General features: G+C 41.7%; 1 protein-coding gene across 3 annotated transcripts in view; it reads left to right on the plus strand.

Annotated features, from left to right (window-relative positions):
- PHACTR2 (phosphatase and actin regulator 2) overlaps positions 1-19519 on the plus strand; it is a 103990-nt gene that overhangs the window by 27446 nt on the left and 57025 nt on the right. For all 3 annotated transcript variants that reach the window (XM_090279931.1, XM_090279930.1, XM_090279932.1), the window contains exon 2: positions 2666-2833. In XM_090279931.1, the coding sequence (XP_090136057.1) occupies positions 2666-2833 (168 nt within the window). The remainder of the gene's footprint in view (positions 1-2665; positions 2834-19519) is intronic.

Genomic DNA, 19519 nt, shown 5'->3' on the forward strand with positions numbered 1-19519 from the left:
CAAGATTTTCAGATCCCTACCTGGTCTCCACTGGCACCGCAGTGGGTGGGAATGGTTTTGTTCCCACTGGGAAGTGGCCTAAAACCACCCCAATATTTGGGGGAGGAGGAAGAGAGATGCCTTATTACTGCCAGGGATGGTTCAAGTCCAGACTCCCATGTGATTTGCACTGCCACAGGAAAGGATGCTTCATCACCAGCTGGCAGGCATAAAGGCCCTGGCTTCCTACTTGGTCCTCTCTGACATCACTCTGGGTGTTGGAGCTCCTTTTGGAGGTTCATGAAGGTAGAACTCTAGTCTCCCCACTCAGCCTTTGCTGGCATGGATGGCTATACTTTCTTCTCTGGTGATTGGCTGGAGTCGTCGGCAGCCGTCCGTCTCGAGAGACGATGGTGTAGCTTCTTAAGAGTCTATCTGCACCGCCGAGAATGGCTGTGCAGTCCGACTCGGGAGTGACACGGTATCTGTCTCCTCCCATGTTGAATCGACATCTTACGATGACGCTGGAGTGTCCTCTCCAGTGAAGCTGAAGCTACAGAGCCTGGGCAGGGTGATATGGAGGGTCTGCTGTTGCCCATGCAGCAGACCCCCCCTCTCTTCGCAGCTGAAGGGTCCAAGGGAAAGACGGAGTCAATACAGCTTGGCTTCAGGTGCGCCGCAGGAGTTGCCGGTGTTGACTACAACGTCAAACCGCCTTAGGGACTCCGGCTCCGGATTTTCTGTCGGGGTTTACTCCCTTAGCCTTTCCCCTGAAGAGGTATGCCGCAAGGCAGCGGAGGTTTTTTGGAGTCAGAGTTTTCCTTCTAGTAAAGCAGTTATTATTTATAAGTTTCATATCTTGATAGACTGTTCCTTTCCTGCTCCTTTGGCTTTTGTTGAGGCTTTTTTGCCCTATGAACATTGCTGTTTCTGGGTTGGTGACTCCTTCAATTATAAGTCTGGTATATATGAGATGAAAAGAATATCCAAGGATCTCACCTCCATGTTGTTTCTTGGGACCTGAGGTCCCAGGCTGGTCTACTTTGATTTCACCATGTAGAGTCTTCTTATGTCGGTTTTATATATAACACCTAGGGTTTTTTAAGTAGTATTTAACAGGAGGAATAGTTAAAAATAAGTCTGCTCTGTCTTCCTGCAAGAAATCCTTGCCATTCCATTTTTTGTTTTATTTGTTTTGTGTTTTGCAATATTTTGTTAGGAAAGTTTTGAAAATGTAATGACTATACAGTTAACTACTGCTTACCACTCTACCAACTAGACTGAACACTTAACATTTTGCTATATTTTACTTTGTTGTATACTGTGTGGGGCAAAAGTAGGTTTATAGTTGTTCATATGGAAACAAATACAATAATTAATAAATAATAGTACAAGAATAAACTGTGTTTTGCAGACTCACAACTATAAACCTACTTTTGCCCACCCTGTGTTTATCTGTCCATTCCATCTATCCATCCGTTTATTATTTTTAATGGATGTCAGTACACTTCACCCCTAAACCCATCGGCAAGAATGTTATTAATTGGACTTCACTACTTATGGGCTTTTTAATGTAAATTTTACATAAAGTGAAGTGCACAGTATCAGAATTACCATTTGATGGGTTTTTATAGTCTGTCCCATACTGAGATAATTTCCATCACCCTGAAAGGGTCCTCATGCTTCTTAGTTCTTACCACCATCTCAATCCCAAGAAACAATTACTGACCTGCTTTCTTTCTCTCTTCTTCTGTTTTTTATTTTTTTATTTTTATTTTTGGGGGTAGGGGTTGGCCATAAATTTATTTTGTGTCTTTTAGAACTTCATATAAATAGAACCACACAGTATTCACATTTTTGCATGTTGCTTTTTTTCCCAGCACAGTGTTTTTGAGATGCATACACGTTGTTGTGTATATCAATGGCTCTTTTTTTTTTTGTATTGCTAAGTGCTATTTCATTGAGTAAATGACACCATGGTTTATCCAATATGGGCTGCTTCCAGTATTTTGCCATTAAAATTTGATAGTCGATGTACTGTGTCATCATTATTTTCCTTCTGCTTTGAACGTAGTGGAAGGCGGCCTACGTATTGTGCCTTTCTTCTGACTAATAACGTGATTAAGGTGCATAAAGAATATGTTTCTATCATAACAGTGCCCACGTTTTCCACATATTTCTTATTGGTAGTAATAGCTTCGTTTATTTCAGGCTGAAAAAGATCGTTTAAGCTTTGTGAAAATTGGTATTCAGCTTCTTGGCACTAAATTGTAATCGGTGAAGGAGAAACCATAACTATAATATTCATTACTGAGAACGCCAAACTAGCCTATGGGGAGACATCCCAGTTCAGAAATACTTCAGATACCCTATTTCTGCACAAAATATTGATGTGGTTGTTGCACATAGATTTGGCTGTTTCAAAGGCCCACATTTGTTCCTGCCTATTAAGTAAGCCTCTAGCTTCTTCTCTGTTTCCACCAAATGATTATCAAAGGGGACTGTAATTTCTGATTGTTTTAGACTGATTGATATCAGGGGGGTTCTAGGAAATGGGGAAAATAAACTTTATGTGAGATTCCAAGTAAAGTGAGTATGCTTGCTATTAACAGTGCGGGAAGAAATAGATGAGGTTGTTTCAAACTGGTGTTACAGCTTCTCTCTGACTTGTTTTTTCTTCATACAGTTGATGGACTGGACAAAGCTTCTATAGCAAACTCAGATGGCCCGGCAGCAGGTTCCCAAACACCTCCTTTCAAGAGAAAAGGGAAACTCTCCACCATTGGCAAAATCTTTAAGCCTTGGAAATGGAGGAAAAAGAAGACCAGTGACAAATTTAGAGAAACCTCAGCAGGTATGAATATCTTAACTTTGTTAGAAGAGAAGATAAATTGTTAAATTCATCAAAAGGTAAGAAGAAAATAAAATTGTGGTTTGCAGAGATTTTTTTTTTTTTCCTGGAAAAAATTGATCCCTATTTAAAGTGAAATTATTTCATTTAAGGATAAAACAACTTAGAATTCTGATTTGCCTTCTTTTTCTAATCATTTTGGCTTTCTAAGATAGTCTTGTAAATATATATACTTGTAATTTCATGTAAAAAACTAATGTGTAGGGAGGGGGAGGTAAGATGGAAGATTAGGAGTAGAAATGTTATTTGCCAACATTGTAGCTGCAAGAATCCATTTATACACATACACACATACACATACACATACACATAGAGATATATCTATCTGCTTAGTTCCAGTAGCATAATCCTATCTGTTAAATTAAAATTCTTAAATGTCTTTTTTGAATGTATTTGTTCTGTGGGCAAAATCTGAACGGATATATGTAAGAAAACCACTGCGATATATATTGTTTAATTTTAAATTTCCATCACCTCTTTAGGACTGGTCTTTGTCCTAGGGGAGTCAGAACCCCGTTGGTGCAAAAATTTCTTGGTGTTTTATTTTGTGGATTTGTTAAACCTTAAGAATTATATCATTTAGTACCTTTCATATGGACTCATGGAGGAAGCGGGCTTTAAATCTCAGGCCAGAATTAAGCCCAACTTAAACAAGTCCAGTATCAGTGGTATTTAGTTAATATATCTTAAGTTCAGCTTTTTCCATGCTTATAGTCCAAAACAGTCACTTCATCAGAATTCCCCATTGCACCACAGTCTGCTTGTCACTGTGCGTACAGGGTCATAGAGCGTGTCTTACGGGTCTGCGCGGAGGTGAGAGCGGGCCTTCAGCTCCACAGCTGAGAAAGATAAAAAGTAACAAGCAGCACGAGGGTGTGGAATAGGGACACCAAGCTTTCCTAAAGAAAATGGTCTCTGATGCATTTGCAGCTCAATAATTCCTTTGAGCATTTAATATTTTAAAGGAAATTATGAAACTATATCTGGGATTTGTTTCAAAATAATCCTGGAAAAGGGGTAAGTACAGATGAAAGAAGATTGGCCACAAGTCAGTCATTGTTTAAGCTGAGTGATGGGTATCGTGGGTTCATTATTCTCATGTCTGGTAGATTCTGGAAAATTTCCTTAATAAAAGGATAGAAACAGAACAGAGACTTGGCCCAGATGGGAGATGATAACTTGGTTACTGAATCCTCTTTAGTTCCTCACTGGCTTCTTGGATTAAGAGGCCACAGGAAGTAAATGGTGGACAGAGTGCTGTGCTGAGTGAGGACCTCTGGGTTCTAGTAGTGAGTGTCTTTGCCACCAAGGTGCCGTGTGACTTTGAGCAAGTCAGATCCGAGTTGAATGAGTTGAATGCTAAGGTGCTTTCAATTCCAGATTCTGTTGTCAGTCCTTGACTCCTCCCAAACCCTGGCTGGGCACTTGTTCTTCCTTGTTCTTCAGTGATGAATGGAACCACAATGATCTTCTTAAGTGCCGTCTCTCACGGTTCCTTAAGCATGGGAGGAATATGGCTCCTCTTGTTGCCATGGCTACCCAAGATGGGAGCAGGGCTCTGCACAGCAGCATGAAGGAGATACCGGGGAGAGAGGCTGAAAGTCACTTCAGTTGTTTCTCTCGCCCTTTACCTGAATCTGGGCTGCTAACTTCTCTCTCTTAAAGTAGAAAAGACAGCTACAAAGAAATATCTCCTTCATCTCTCCTGGTCACCTCTGTTTGATTATTTTAACAGTAGGGAGGCCATAACATATTTCCACCAACTCTGACTATTCAAGAAAAGTGATGTTAAACAGCCTTAAGTGTTATTTTATGTTATCCCATATTTACTGAGAATAGCCTGACCATCTGTGTATTCTCTTTTTACTTTTCAAATTCACACAGGATTTCAGTGCTGACCAATGTGGCTCAGTTGGTTGGGCGTCATACTGCAAAGTGAAAGGTCGCCAATTCAGGACAACTGCCTGGGTTGTGGGTTCGGTCCCTGGGTGGAGCGTGTGTGAGAGGCAACCGATCAATGTTTCTCTCTCAAATTGCTGTTTTGCTCCCTCTCTTTCTCCCTCCCTTCCCCTCTCTAAAACAAATAAATAAAATCTGTAAAAAATCCACACAGGATTTTATGTAAGTTTAGCTCCAAGGAGTTTGAGGCGGATACTATATCCCTAGTTCCTAACAACTACCAAACTACATTAAAACCTGAAAAAGTCATTAGATGACTCTTTTTTATTTTTAAATCAAAATTGTGACAATAAAAACAAGCCACGTAGATGTGGTAACAATTCTTTGTGAGCTTGCCTCCTGCATTTGCGCGCGTGGTTTTTTTTAAACCCACATTATTACTAATGTTTTACTTGAATTTTGTAAGAGGTTATCAAGTGTCCCATTATAAAGTATTTTTTCATCACCTTAAATGTGTGTTTATTTTAAGGCTTAAATTCCTGCTGAGCTTTGGAATGTATAAGTCAGGCCTAAAATAAAGAGTAGCACAAAATGGCAGGTCGTGTTTTTTTCCACACTGAGGAAAGATGTCACATGCAGAGGAAAATCGATGCGGTTGGAAATAACCAAGAGAAAGGTGGTTTTTTTCTTTTAATAAATTATGTCAGACACAGGGAAATCTAGCTTTTTGGATATGACCAAGGTCATGTGCTATCTGGCAAACTATAAAGTATACCTTAGGCAATACCCACAATATCTTGGATATGAAAGAAGATGAATTCCTCCCAAGAAAAGTAATTCTTCTGTGTTTTTCCTTCTCTTAAACTCCTGGCTTTATAATCACAGGGACGTGAATCTTCCCGTGTTTGGCTGTGCCATGATTAATACCACTTTTCCTAGTCTGGATTTCTGCTGTAGGAATTTTGCTTTGGTAGTAGACAGGATGCAGTGCAATTTATACACACCATTGTAATAAATGCCATTGTAATCACATGTGTACTGTGGTGGTAGGAGGTAGGAGAGATCCTGTCCTCAGCCTGCTGTGGTGGTCTTTTGGTCAACTGCACTTTGGAAGGTTGTCTTGTCCTGTAAGGCAGGCTGGGCCTGAGCCCCGACTTCCAGTTCCCTGGTCTTACTTTAAAGCAGAAAATTTGCCTGTATCTTCACCTCTGGTTTAGGCTGGTCTGTGGGCTGTTAGGTCCGAGGGCAGGAGAATAGCCCCCTCTCCCCAGTGCCTCTCTTCTCTACTTTCCTCTTCTTGAGTGAGAGGGCTCTTTGGTGCCACCTAAGCTCTGGGTTGTACCCCTTCCTTGTCTCTAGAATGCAAAATGTCACCTGTACTTTTTTTCCTATATCATCATTTCTTTCTTTGCGGGGGTGGAATGGGAGGTAGACCAAGGCTCCTCTCTCTGGATCTTTAAAAAAGCTTTCATCAGCCCAAAACTAAGAATGCAAACCCCCACCTCAACACAGGTGTTCCTCTAACTTGTTCACAGACCACTACCATCAAGACCAAATGTCACGAGAACCCAGCACGTATCTGTTGCTCCCACTTTCTCTCCACACTCTTGTTCCACTACCCGCAGCCGGCACCCCGGCATCCAGCACTCCTGAACGGTTACTCCAAGCCTTCCAACCACGAGTGCAGTATTCCTCTCTCCTTCCCCTCCATTCCAGCCTCTGCATCTGCCGTTGCTGATGAGCTCTTCTTTGGCTTACAAAGGTGTCATTACATTATCCTGGTTGTCTTTGCCTTCTCCTGCTCCCTTTTGTTCCCTCTCTTCCCTTCTCATCTCCCCTGAATCTGGGGGGCGGGGGGGTGTTACTACATGTCTTAGTCCTTCTCATGCTTTGAATGTGTCTTTCCTCATCACACACTCTTTTCTCACCCCCCAAACCTTTAAAACCCAGGTTCCAGCGAATGCCCAAGCACTTCTACGCAAGCACCTGCTGGGCAGCACTGCCTAAGGACTGCATGTCAACATAAAATTCGTTTGGTTAGTTCCGAAAACCGTTTATTGGTGGCCTCCTAGTTAGAGGGTCTCTAATGTCAGCCTTTCCTCTCCATTCCCGTTGTCCTGTCCTCGTCGTTCTCTGTCTCAGTTACTGCAGGCAGCCTCTTAGCTGTACTTAGGTATTAGCTGTCCTCGCTGTAGAAAGCTACAGAATGCTCGAGAAGGCAGGGAGAGGTGGGGTTCTGACTGGAAGCCCAGAGGGGGACCTGATGTAGCTGGTGAGGCCGACAGAAGGTTCAGGATGACACAGGCTGTCAGGAATACCAGAGTAAGCAAAATAACACATTTCCAAATTTCAGGCCTGGCAAGTAGCACAATGGGTACCTTGCACCAAAATGGCACAGGTTCCCTCCACCAGGTAGGGTAGAAACACAGAGCGTCCAGGTGAGTGAGATGGGGAAGCAGGCCTTTGTAGCCAGGGCGTTCTTTACACAAGTGGTAGTGCTCATGGGTAGATGGGGCCGGGCATAAGGAAGCAAAAAGATTCCGGTAGGGCCCCCATCCTTTTGTTTATTTAAGGAACTAGGGGATTGAGCTGGTAACTAGGACAGGAAGTTTCCAAAGGATTCGGGACAGAAACTCCCTGTAGAAAGTGGAACACAGAATGGGTCTTGGGAGTCACCTCCACAGACCCCACCCTCAGAGGAGGGAGCTCCTATTGTTCGAACGACACATCCCAGGATCTGGGAGGGAGAAGGGGTTGTGTGGACTGGGGGAAAGGGACAGGCGGAGCACCCCTCTCTCCTGTCTCCCCTACAGATCCTCCTGATACCACCACGAGGGGATCTCCCACAGGCGGAACTTGGGTCCTGTCACATCATACTCAAAAAGTGTGACAGACCCCATCTGTTTCCTAAATGAATTCCAGATTTCTCAGCTCTCCTTGGAGTAACCCAGATTGACCTTTCCTGCCATATCTTTATTAGTCACAGCCTTGGGCTTGAGTCACACAAGGTCTCTCACTGAGCACTGAGCTTGCCCTAAGCCTCAGACAGACCCTCCTGTTAGTGCCTCCCTCTTCCTGCGAGCACCTTCTTCCCACAGCCGCACCTGAGGAAAGAGTACCGTCTATGCACCGGTTGTAACATGTCTCTTCTTTCTGAAGACGTTGGCCCGGATTCTGCATCAGCTGGGTAGGAAGCCCCCCTCCTTTGCCGGCACTGCTGTTGTGACATAAATATTTTGACCTGTTTATGTGTCTGCTCCTGGTTTATTGTGCCAAGTACTGAAGGGCAGAGACCATCTCACTCATGTTTGCCCTACTTCAGGTGCTTTATGTAAACAGTTGTACCTGGTGTGTACACTTAAATGTGCCTTGACATGCTTATTTAGTGACTATCCACTGTAACTAAAAATAGAGCACTGGGTGCTTTAAGACTCTATAAAAGAAATTGAAGATTTAAAACCCATAATGGAAAGTGAGTAATTTAAAACACCCATCAAACCCTTCTGTGCCGCAATGACCACCTCTTGCAACTATTAAGAAGCCAATAAAATAATTAGGGAAAAAATATTTGTATCCTTTACCCTTATTTTAGAAGTCAGTTATACTTCTAAAAAAGGAAATCAAGGCGACTTATCTTCATTAAAATTATGGCTTTTATTTGTTTTGTTAGTCATGGGGAAGGAATGCCAGTCTAGATTTTTAGATAACATTGTTGCAAGTTACCAGCTTTCTACAGAGCAGAGTAACTTGTAGAGAGTCATCTGGTAAAAACTTTAATTTACTGAAGGTATTCAGCATTTCCTAATAATAATAATGGCTAATTTTTATTGAATGTTGTCATGTGCCTGGTCCTGCTCCAAGAACTTTATTCCCAGTAACTCATTTAATCATCAAAGCTTATAAAGTTTAAGTGCTATTATTCCAGTTTTATTCATGAGGACACTAAGACAGGAGAATTCACATCACTTGCCCAAGGAAAAACACCAGATAAGGAAGCAAAGGCAGTATTTTAACCCAAGCCATTCAGCACCATAGCCAGTACTTCTGACCATCACACTAGGTTGCATCACCAGAAGATAGCTCCTTATCCAGATCAGTAAGGATTACTCATGGGAAGATAAATCTAATACACTGGTTTGCTTCATATATTATGAGGGCAAAATACCACGTCTCCAGTAACCCTGAAGATGAATAGTCTTTTACATTGACCTAACCTGAAACAAATTCTCTCCAATTTTTCTAACTATCCTCTGGTACTAATACACACACACACACACACACACACACACACACACATACATGTTCCAGTCACATTGTTCATGATGATCCTTCTGTCTTTTCCTAAAGTTCTTTCATCCCTTTGATCTATTTTCAATTCATTTTCTCACCATGGGGCCATACTAAATGGTCCAAATTATTCAATGAGTTTTTGTTGAATACCTGACCCAATGCAGCGCGTGCTGGAGACACAGTGATGAACAAGCCTGATAAGGTCCCTGCTCTCATGGAGCCCACAGGGTAGCCTGTGGATCTGCCAGTACTTCATGATCCCATTCTTGGCTATAGTTAATGCTCAGGTAGCATGGTGACTTGCCCCCAAATTCTTACTATTGCACTCAACCAATCTCATTTTTACTGTTTAAAATCACATCCAGAATAGGAATTCATCTTGTTTCTAAGTATCTTGTAAGTGTCTAGGGAACTGAATGTTGCCCTGTGAGAGTTTATATTATTGGTACAGTCCTGCTCACCATTCTACTTTCTACATCTATGATTTCACTGTATTGGATACTTCATTCATGTAAGTGGGAGTCGTATAGTAGTTTTCCTATTCTGATTGTTTTATTTCTCTTAGCATAATGGCCTCAAGGTTCATTCATGCAAGCATTTTCTTCCTTTTTCAGACTGCATAGTACTCCATTGTATGTATATACAGATATCCCCCACTTTTCAAAAATTTGCTTTACGCCTCTTCGTTTTTACAGAAGACCTACATTAGGTCTTCCGTGAGGCAAAAAGCGAAGACAGCATACAACATTTGTTCTGCAGCAGCAGTTACAGAAGCAGCAGCACCCCCAGCAGTCAGAGGGGCTCTCCACGCTCCTTCCCCAGGACCACACTCCGCATCTCCGCATCAAGTCCCAGAGCTTTGACCCGGTCTCTGAGCGTCTAAGCTTTATTTTGTGCATCCCTGCTTTTGCTGTAGGTAGTGTTATTTTAGGTGTAACTTGATCCTCCTGTCTCTCCTCCAGCACTCTTTTTTTTTTTTTTGCTTTGTTAAGGTGTAATTTATATACCACACAATCCATCCTTTTAATGTGTGTAATTCACTGGTTTTAAGTATTCATAACTGTGGCCATTATCAGTATCAACTTGAAATATTTTCATCATCCTAAAAAGAAACTCCACCTCACTAGCCATCACTCCCCATCTTCCTCCAGAATCCCCAGCTCTATCTCCTGTCTCTGTAGGTTTGCCTGTGCTCTCTTGTTTCATGTAAATAAAATCATATAATATGTGGTCTTGTGTGACTGACTCCTTTTATTTGGCATAATATTTCAAGATTTGTTCATGTAGCATGCATCAGAACTTAAGTTCGTTCTACTGCTGAATAATGTTCTCTTGTGTGAATATATCACACTTGATTTATCTATACATCGGTTGACAGACATTTGAGTTGGTTCCACTTTTTGCTGTTGTGAATAACGCTGCTATGAATATTTGCAAGTTTTTGTGTGGACACATGTTTTCACTTCTCTTGGTTATATACCTAGAAATGGAATTGCTGAGTCCCATGTAATTCAATGTTTAACATTTTGGGGAACCGCCAAGACCTTTTTCCCAAGCAGCTGCACGATTTTGCATCCCCACCAACAGCGTGTGAGGGTTCCAGCTTCTCAGCACTCTGGGCAGCCTTTGTTATTACCTATCTTTTTCGTTATTGCCGTCCTGGTGGGTGTCAAGCAGGGCCCCCAGCACTCTTGGTTCCTCTTTTTCTGCCTTACCTTTTTAATTTCCATAGTTCATCTTACCTTCTAACAGTTACAGATTTTGTCTGTTGTTTATTATCTGGTCCCCCTTCCTACTAGATTATAAATTCCACGAGAAGAGGGATTTTTGTTTTCTTCTCTGATAAAAATTCCAAAGCAACTAGAATAAATCATGCCTGGCTTGTGTTAAACATTCAGTAAATGTTTGTAGAATGAGTAAATGATTGAATGAACGAAAGGCTTTTGACGAGCCGTATACCATCCCACATATGGCTTGTTTGCAAGTGCGTGTTTCTGACTTGGAAAATGCTGGAACTTGGGGGAGGGGTAAGATAAAGATAATATATATTTTTAATTCTTCCTTTTTGTTCATATCCTTGAGAACTGCTTAAGAGCCTTAAGGAATCTTCAAAAGCCAAAATAGACAAAATGAATATTTCCCCAAATTTAATGGGCAGGATGGGGGCCCATTTCCTCATGAATGGGTAATGAACTTAAGTAACTGCTACTGTTGGCTCGGTATGACAGTGTGTTAAAGGTCACTGTGGCGGCATCATTGACACAAAACGGAGACAGGTGGGGGTTGTGTTCAGTTCAACCATTTTTGTACCTGTTTATTTGGTAACTGAACCTAATCAGACCAAATGCGTGTTAGAAATTCTGTGAATACAGAGATAATATATAATAATTTTATCATATGTATGTTCTTAAATTCTTCTGTTCTGTTTTCCTAAATATACATGATGGTATTAAAACACATTTTCTCTATATGCATTAAATATGAAGGAGACCTAACTATTCTTCTTCATTTTTTTTCTCCTAGTAGAGTGGATCTTTTTCTTGGTTCAATCTTTCTACTCATGGGTGGATGGAAAGAATCATTATGACCCTACCGTCTTATTTATGGAACATTTATTATTCATTGTAAGGGTAAAACCCATTTATGGGAAAGAATCATCTGAGTGTTAACTTTTTGTATATTTGTCATCATTGAAATGAATGGTTCCATAAATATTGAAACCTTCCATCACTGGTTTAAAATAGCCAGCTGCACAATAAATGGCCAAACTATCTAGACCCACCTTCTACAGATAAATATAATACATAAAATCTGATGTCTGAAGGGAGACTCTCTTGCTTCCTATATATCCTAGAAAATATGATATTGTTTGTTTAATCCATGCTGACCTTTAGGTTTAAATTTATGGAGCTATACATATGACTAGAATCTCAGGCCTCCTCCCTGTCCCATGGGGAGTTAGGTTCTTCTAGGGCAAGCAAGTGAGGCCCAGATAAGCACGGCATTTTCACTGAGCATTTTATGGAAACATTCTCAGAGGAGCCATGGGTGCTATAGACAGCTGGTTTCTGGCTATAAATGACTCTTTTTTTTTTAAAGAATCACACCCACTAGAAAGAAATGTAGAATTGTTAACATGAGTTTCTTTTTTGTTTGCCACATTTAATTCCTAAGTAGGATGTGGAGGAAGGGAAGGATGTTCTCATCAATCTCTTAACAAAAAAGGCCTCCATTGGGAAAAGACAGCATGAGTTTGTATTGCTTTAAGAGAGGATCTGATTGTTTATACGCCTTACTTGGGTGGATAATTTCCTAAATTCATTTTCCTTTGGAGGGATGCCACTTTTAAACAGTTTTTAAAGGTACTACAGAATTACTTCTGGCCTGGGTCAGAGAACTCATGTCACGAAAGTCCATTATTTTATTTCCTTTGCATATTATTTCCCTTGGTGGTTTTGTTTTGTTTTTTATCATCCTGTGATACGAATCCGGTCTTTATCACCAAGGGCTAAGTCCTGGAAAGAGACTGCTTTTTGGCTTTGACATTTTCCTGATTTGTTTCCCACGTGGAGTGTAAATTGTGGTTTTAATTTCTTATTTCTTTTGTTAGGTGACAACATTTTTTTCAGCCTAGGTTTTCTTCAACTGCTTTCCCAAACTCTTTAGGTTTTAAAATGGATATTCTTGAACTTTTCTTTATTCCGAAGTAGAAGTGTTTCCTTAGTGCCTTTTATAAGACAGGGCCTGAGAGGCCAGGTGGGAAATCTAAGAGAATAGGAAGCGTGGTTGGAGAGAAGCCTGGATACTGGAAAATAGTGAGCACATTATGCATCAGTGTGGTTAAAATGCTTTGAAAATTCCTTGTGATCCATTTTTCATCTTGGATATATGGCTCTCAGCATTAATGCAGCCCCAAAATGTCTTACAATTATTTTATTTTTAAATCGTGGTAGAAAATACATAATGTGAAATTTACCATCGTAACCATTTTTCCATGTCTTATACTGAACTACAACTCATCACCAGAATTTGCACTTTGAAAAACTTCACAACGGGTCTCCATTTCCTCTCCCTGCCATCCCCTTTCATTTCTTTTTTAAAGAAAACCTTCGGTGCATCAAGTGTAAAACATTAGTGACACCACCTAAAACTTAATCGTCTGTTTAAATCTGATGTTGACATGTTGCTGGCACTCTGTAGTCCTGTTGGCTGGGTTTCTCAATTCAATGCTAAAATGTTCAATTTAGATACTACCCCATGAAGTTGGAAACTGTTCCCTTTGAATACTTTGTGTAATTTGCTACATGTGCAACATATGAAGTAAAGCGATTTTTTTCTTTAATAAAAGTTAATTTAAGAACACCTTTTACTCCTGTTACTCACTCTTAAGTTTTCTTTGGAATTAAACTTGAAGTAAGAACAGGATATGTGGATATTAACATTAACGATAACTAACCCAAGTGTCAGATGCTGTTTTAAATGCTTGTAATCTTCGCGATTACTCTTTGAGGCAGGTTCTATTATAATCCCCACATCAGTAATGAGTAGACAGAGGCACAGAAGAGTTAAATGACCTGCCTTAATTTCCAAGGCTCATGAACAACGAAGACCATCTTTGAACCTCAGAAGCCAGGTGTGAGTCTTCACTCTTCTACTGTACTATGTTGGCTTCTACATCAATAGCATATTTAGGTAAAAATTTCAATAGAATATTATCAAAGGGATATATACATGTATAGACAGGTGAAAATAGAAAGTTGGAGAGGAAGAAATACTCATATATTTATATGGTCTCTACTTTGTGTTAAACGCTTCACAAGATGTTTTAATCATCCTAATGTCCATCCAAGTTAGGTTTTACTACCTCTATTTTTGTCTGAGAAAGACAAGGAGGAGGTTAGGAGCTTGCCTATGGTCACCTGCTAATAAGCTGCAAGGTCTGGATTTGAACTCAAGCTGTATTCTGTAAAGGACTAGACTGACCCATTTCCTATTTTCTAACTTTTTCAATCTTTAAGAACTATGAGATTCTTATATCGCCTTAATAACCAGAAATTTTGAAACAGAGTGGAAAGGGAGACTCCTGAGAAGGGGGCATTCTGTCGAAGAGGAAAGTAAGTCTGGCTATCACACTTATTATAGTTTCAGTTATGATGAAAAGGTCCGTTTTCCTAAAGCCCCAACTTTTTTTGTTTGTTTTGTCTTGGAAAATGTAAACTTTAGTTGCAATTACCTTTGGTTCTCTTACTGGAGGGTCCAGCAGGAATCAGATGTCAGTGATTCCTCCTGGTTTAGTCTAGGCCTGGACCAGTTTTACCAAAGAAATACTGGTTTTTTACAAATACTGTATATTCTCCTGTGCAGGCAAGATGGTGGTAGGTAGACGAGGGGAATACTTAAAATGCTCAAGAAAGCAAGCTTTTTAGTCATCTTAAGAAACCTGTTCTGTTTAGATGTGTATGTGAAACTAATAAGCGTGGATTTGGAAAATGCCTACTCAGTTGTCATTACTATCTTAGACTGGTTACTCACACCTATTAGTTTGAGTTGGTGATGTTTTCATATGTATTGTTCATAGGTTAACTAAAAAAATAGGCTGTTAAAGATGATCAATTACCCACCTCAAAAAAATTGGCCTAAGATATGTATAATATCAGATACTTTTAATTATGGACAATAAAATTTGCTGTTTCAATGAATAAGCATGTCGTAATTTAGGAGAGTTTCGCACTACTGAGGTTTCTTTCATATCCCCTTTTGCTTGTTACTTGGCTGCCTGATCAGTGGTGAAATGGGATATTATCCCATGCCAATCAGCATTGTTTAGTTCCTGAAATGTGTGAGACTGTCTTAGAGTAGATCATGGGGAGGAAAGGGTATCAAAATTAGAAGGGTATCAGAATTAGGAGTTTCTTCTCTGAAGGGTGTTTTTATGCTCTTGTACTTTGAAAATATTCTTCACCATTTAGAGGTGAGATTCATTGTAATGTCAGTTCTCTAGCCTGTTCTTAGTGTGAAGTTAGAATTTAATTATTCTGAGGATGATTATCATTACCTTAATTTTAAACATCTGTCCCTTTTGTGGTCTCATCCTGTCTTGGGTTCACTGTCTTTTCTTTTTTTTTAATCCTCACTCAAGGAAATGTCTGTTGACTTTAGAGAGAGAAAACATTGATGTGAGAGAGAAACCTTGATTGGTTGCCTCCCGTACATGCCCCAACCAGAGGTCGGACCTGCAACCTAGGAATGTGCCCTGACTGTGAATCAAACCTGCAACCCTCTGGTGCATGGGATGAAGCTCCAACCCACTGAGCAACCTGACCAGGGCAGGTTTACTATCTTTTAATGTAAAGAGACAAGAAATGGACACTTTTTCTCCAACCAGATGAATCTGAAAGCACTAGTCTTATGCATTTGTGTTTCTCATGAGTTTATTAGAGTCAGACTAGAAGAAGGAAGGACACGTAGCTCACAAGTTTTGGCCTCTAATCACCCTCCTGAGATTACTTGTAGTTCCAGGTCCATCTGGGGTCAGGGACTCGCCCATTGTTCTAGTTCTGAGCATCCTTTGGGAGTAACAGCCATGAGTCCCTGGGGGCTGGTCTGCCGTGGCTGTTCCCAGCTCACTCCGTCGGGAAACAGTGATTTCAGCTGCTGCCGCTGTTGGCATGACACAAAGATCATCACCTCTTTTCTCCTCCCACTGCCACTTTTGCTGTCACCTGAAATTTTAAAAATATTACGTACATTGATGAAAAACCAAGTTGCCAACCAGTTTATAAAATATCCTATCTTTTATGAAAAAAAAAAAGGAGAAATCAAAATGAATCTTTGAATTTGTCTAAGTAATTCTGGAAGGATGAACAAGACATGAATCAAAGTGGTTATTCGCTTACAGCGTAAGGGAGAGGTTCAGTTTCAACAGGTGGTGGACAGGGTGAGGAGGGCAGAGTGAGGGTCAGAATTTTCTGTTTCACACCTGGTAGGCTTCTGGGGAGACACAACTGGGTTCAACCAGGTTCTCAGTATATGACTGGGAAATCTTTAAATCACAATATTCTTCTCTATGCTAAGGAAATAAAAATAATTGCTTAGCCTGTCTTTCAGGAATGATGGAATGATTGATGAGAAGATAAATATTAAAACACTATCAAAGTAGCAAGTAAATGACGATTACTATCAGATTGCAGGGGATGGTGCAACACTGATTTCCCAATAGGAGAACCTAGATCTTTCCATCTTCCTCTTGCTTAAGGCCGGGTCAGGTCTCAAACTCTTGAGGGGGGAAAAAAGAAGGCCTGTGTAGTTCTTCTTTCATATTGCTGGGAAAAAATTCTATTTTAAAAAAGCATCTATTTAACACCTTTTTTTGATTAGTCAGAGTTCTTGCTTCTGATACATATTGATAACAGGCTTACCAAAGAGGATTCTGTTGGTTCACAGAACTGAAAGGCCAGGGACAAATGACCTCCAAGCGTGGTTGGGTCCAGGTTCTTAGAAGCTGTGCTTAGGAATCTGTGTCTTTCTTTCGAGTTTATGTCCCTCTGTATTGGCTTTTTTTTTTAAGTTGGGCTCTCCCTTTGTGAATGCAAAGTAACTACTAGCAACTCTTAAGCTTATATTCAGCTAGTATTAACAGCTCCGGAAGAAAGGGAAAACCTTCCTCTCTTATTGTTCCAGCAAAATTCTTGGGCCTCGATCTCATTAGTATGACTTGGGCACATGTCCCTCTCCAAACCAAGGACCAAAGCCAGGGAAATAACTGAGCTCTAATTGGGTAATAAGCCCAGGAGCCTTGGAGCCCTGGGATGGGGTTAGCCTCACACAAGTGACATCGACCGAGAGAGAGAGAGAGAGAGAGAGAGAGAGAGAGAGAGAGAGAGAGAGAAAGAGAGAGAGAGAAAATGAGAGAGAGAGAGAAGGTGGCTCCTCAAAGGCTAAAACTCAAGAGGGCTGGAAGAAAGGGGAAGGGTCAGGTCAATGACCATGTATAAATGACCCATGGACATGAGTGACAGGGTGGGGATTGACCGTGGGAGCCGGGAGAGGTGGGCGGGGCAGGGGAGGGCAATAGGGGAAAAATGGGGACAATTGTAAAAGGCAAAATAATGAAATAATGAAAACAAGAAAACAAAAATATATGAGACATGCCTCCTCCCAGTGCCCAGCCCCAGTACACTTAAGTGCACAGTATCTCCTCTGTGGTAAACTGTTTTTGCTATGAGGAGGACAGAATACTAAAGAAGACATTCCTCATGGCACTTAGACTAGAGCCATGAGACTGTGGGACTGTGTACACAGGTAGCAATGAAAAGTGTAGTAAGTGCTAAAATAAATAATAGTAATGGCCACCATTATTGAATGCTCTCCAGATTCTACATGCTGGCCTGAACACTTTCCTTGTTTTAACTCACTTAATCTCCAAAAAAACCAGAAAGGGAGCCGCTCCTCCATTTTGTAGATGAGGAAGCTAAGGCAGAGAAGTTCCTTAAAATGACTTCGGGAGCATAAAGAGCTCTTCATCCTTGCCAGTACAGCTAGTGAGATCCAGCACGGGGGGCACTGTTTGAACCGGACCTAAAATTCTAAGGACAATTTCACCCAAGGGGGATAGAGAAACAGTCTACTTCTGGGAAGGAGAAACTGATCAAAGAAGGAACAGAGCCAAGGAGGTGCAGGAGGTGTTTAGGAAATGGCAAGAAGTGAAGTTCAACATCAGCATCGGGCTTGTGACAAAAAGAGAGGAAAAGCAAAGTGAGAGAAAGAAGGATTTGCGGGCATCCGCTGTGAACCTTGGCTGCCTGCTGCGGAGTTTGACTTGGGGGGAGCCTGGGGATGTGGGAGAAGAGGAGTGGTGTGGATAAACAAGAAAACGGCCGGACCCCTGAGAGTTTTTAGGTGGGGATGTTGACTTTTTTTCCCTCCGCCTTACATTCCTGAGATGTTTTGGAAGCTTTTCGCCAATGCCCTGTCGGGTGGCGTTTTGGTGGTGGTTTCCTTAAACGATGTAGGTATGCCTTCGTGAAAGGTCTTTGAAAAAGGAGGCCATTTCTTGACATTCTGTTTTCTGTCACTACTGTTGAGGGGAGGTCAAGCCAAGCCTGGCTTCTAGAACGCTTTCAACACAGGACAAGCAGGTCTCTGTTCCTGCCACGGTCTTACAGTAAGGCCATTCAGTACCCTGACCCAAGGAGATAGCGTGGCACGCTTATTTAATCATTCCCTATTTGCTCTCTTGTTTGGTTCTGTCATTAAACAGTGTTGGAATTGAAAATTAGGACTCTTTTTGCTGGCCAAAGGAAAACACAAGCGGCTTGTGGATTGAAAGATTTACTCACACGAATATGTCCAGAGGACGAGAAAATCCTGGCCGTGCGTCCGCAGAAAGGAGCTGGTGGCGCGAACCCCAGCTTTCCCTTCTGAACGCAGGCTCCGTGCCCAGAGGACATCATAAATCACTTGTAATTTATGATGGGCCCAATCGTGTGCTACACCCTGCTAGTTGGCTGGTGTCCTGTCCACACCAGGACCTCCCTTCTTCAGAGCATACAGGGGCTTTTTCAGAGGAGCCATAGGCAGAGAGCTAAGGGTTTTCCCTTCTGCTGGCCCCGTCAAGGAGCAGAGGAAGCAGACGACAGAAGAGTCTTGTTCTTCGCGGGTTGCCACAAGCCTCCCTTGCCTTCTCTTCGATTGGAGGCAGGAAAGGGGCAGAAAACAGGAGAACCATTATCATGATTAGCCTATTTTCTTTTCTTCATTTATTCAACAAATACACCTTTTCTGAGTGCCAACAACCTGCAAGGCACTGTTGGGGACACAGCAGTAAACAAAACAGGGGTTCGATCCTCCCCAAGACCACACACACACACACACACACACAACGTAGTAGGTTCTGTGTCCAGAGGTAATGACCTATTCTGCAGGTTAAGGAGATGGGTAACTACAGGAAGGGGAATGGCTGTCCCATACCTGGTGTGCCGAAAGTAGATTTCTAATTAGGTGGACTTAGAGCAGGGACTTAAGAAAAGTGACAGAGTAGGCCTCGAGGGTTCTGCAGAGGTGGCATCCCAGATAAGGACAGAGGCCACCATGCAGGGGCACATCTCTGCTGAGAAGCAGCCCAGCCCGGGCTGAAGGGGCTGAAGCAGAGAAAACCAGGAGGGCGTGGTGAGAAGAGACGGATAGGGGAGCGCTAGCCTAGGGGTCCTCTAGAGACCCTGCCAAGGACTTGGGATGTTATCGAAAGTGAGATGGACAGCCATGGGAAGTTTCTGGAAAAGGCTGATCCTTTTCTGACACTTGAAAGACCCAAGTACAAGCATGAGGCCAGGAAAACAGGGGCCATGCACCCTTCGTGCCTTAGAGGAGAAGAGTATGTATGGGCTGTTGTGATCAGGATTGGAAGTGCGGAGTGGGAAAGAGAAATCCTAGTTCTGCTTA

The sequence above is a fragment of the Furipterus horrens genome, unplaced genomic scaffold (genome assembly GCF_987537825.1).
Source record: "Furipterus horrens unplaced genomic scaffold, mFurHor1.1.pri manual_scaffold_6, whole genome shotgun sequence".
Lineage (NCBI taxonomy): Eukaryota > Metazoa > Chordata > Mammalia > Chiroptera > Furipteridae > Furipterus > Furipterus horrens.